The sequence below is a fragment of the Cyprinodon variegatus genome, unplaced genomic scaffold (genome assembly GCF_000732505.1).
Source record: "Cyprinodon variegatus isolate N-32 unplaced genomic scaffold, C_variegatus-1.0 Scaffold968, whole genome shotgun sequence".
Lineage (NCBI taxonomy): Eukaryota > Metazoa > Chordata > Actinopteri > Cyprinodontiformes > Cyprinodontidae > Cyprinodon > Cyprinodon variegatus.
Window position 1 is genome coordinate 248,841 of NW_015151421.1, and position 1,532 is coordinate 250,372.

At 47.7% G+C, this 1,532-nt stretch overlaps 1 protein-coding gene across 1 annotated transcript in view; it reads left to right on the forward strand.

The window, feature by feature from the left end:
- The window catches only part of rpgrip1l (RPGRIP1-like), a 50,459-nt gene that overhangs the window by 11,256 nt on the left and 37,671 nt on the right, over positions 1 to 1,532 (forward strand). Inside the window, exons 8-10 of the mRNA XM_015398867.1 lie at positions 722 to 868; positions 965 to 1,038; positions 1,319 to 1,458. Of these exons, the coding sequence (XP_015254353.1) occupies positions 722 to 868; positions 965 to 1,038; positions 1,319 to 1,458 (361 nt within the window). The remainder of the gene's footprint in view (positions 1 to 721; positions 869 to 964; positions 1,039 to 1,318; positions 1,459 to 1,532) is intronic.

The window sequence follows — 1,532 nt, forward strand, 5'->3', positions numbered from 1 at the left end:
GTCAAGAGACAGTTTCTTAAGTGAAGTTCTAAATACAGCAACCTTAAAAGACTAAACTTAAAAGATTAATCACACCTAAAAAGTGATTAATGTAACCATCAGTGTAGTTCACCTTAGAGCTTTCTTCTCTACTACCAATTTACAACACCTGTCATGTCTGGTCATTTCATAGATCTAGATCAATCAGATCATCCAGTTAGATTAAAGGTTTAATCTAGTTTATATCTAAGGAAAACCAGCAGATTGCATCCAGTCATTAACTTAAAAGGATTCTCCCCTCCTGGATAAGTAGGTAGAGAGAGGAGATATTGCTACTCTGCAGCAATCCCACACACCATCCATGCATGCAGCCACAATGCGAGGAAGGAGGAAACTTCCAACAGAACCAGGCTTAGTGAGCGGCCTTCTGAGTGGTTTAACAAACAGGAATTTAGGAAATTGATTTAAGCATGGGCTTAAAATATTTTAAACATCTATTTATCCAGTTTCTTTAAATATTTACAAATCAGAGGTCGACAGTTAACAGTCAGATCGAAGCAGGAAGAGGTTCTGTTGGCATAAGGTTTCTGTTTCAACGATTCAAACAGAGTTTAAAGATTTCCTTTGGTCAAACCTAGTAGCTGAAATCTCTCACTCTGCTAGAAATGTTTGGTCGTAGCGCAAATCAGCGCTAACATTTAGCATCACAGCAGGAAAAAACAGGCTCACCTTTGTTTTTCAGGCTCAGCAGACGCTGAAGGCGAGCAACGATGCAGCGCTGGCGAAGGTGGACGATCTGAAGGCTCAGCTAAAAGACGAGAGGATGAAGAATCTGGAGATGGACAGTAAACTGCAGATGGTCAACATCAACAAGATCATGGTGGAGCAGGTGAGAGGCTTTACACCCCCTGAGCTGTTATCATGGTTACAGGCACTGCGCGACCGTGCTCAGTCCTCTGGTTTACTGACACGGGCTGTCGAACAGTTACAGGAGCGGATCAGTGACCTGGAGCAGGAGAGGGAGCTGCTGAAGGAGAGCAACAAGGACCTACTGGAAAGGTGAGGAGGGGCACGGGGGAGCATCAGGACAGGTGAGGAGGGGCACAGGTGTGGATGAGGGGGAAAAGTGAGGAGGAACACTGGAGTGGAGGGGACAGGTGTGGAGGCAGATGGTGAGCAGGGTACCAGGTGAGGAGGAGGACAGGTGAGGAGGTGGGGTGGTTTCAAATCTGTAAAGTGAAGCTGTGGATCTTTGAACTGGTCCAGATTGCGTCAGTGCTTTATTTCAGCGTCTCTGTCGCGGCTGACCTCAGCTGTGTCTCACCGTCTCTGTCCGCAGCGCCTTTGATGTTTCCCAGCAGCAGAAGTGGCAGCTTCAGGAGCAGCAGCTGAAGCTGCAGATCGTTCAGCTGGAGACGGCGCAGAAGGCCGACCTCGCAGACAAAAACGAGGTCTTGGACAGGATCAAGACTGAGAGAGGTGTGTCCCCGTCTCGCTACGTCTCAGGATGTCTGTAAACGTTGTAGACCAGGGGTCAGGCTGAGGGCTCCTTC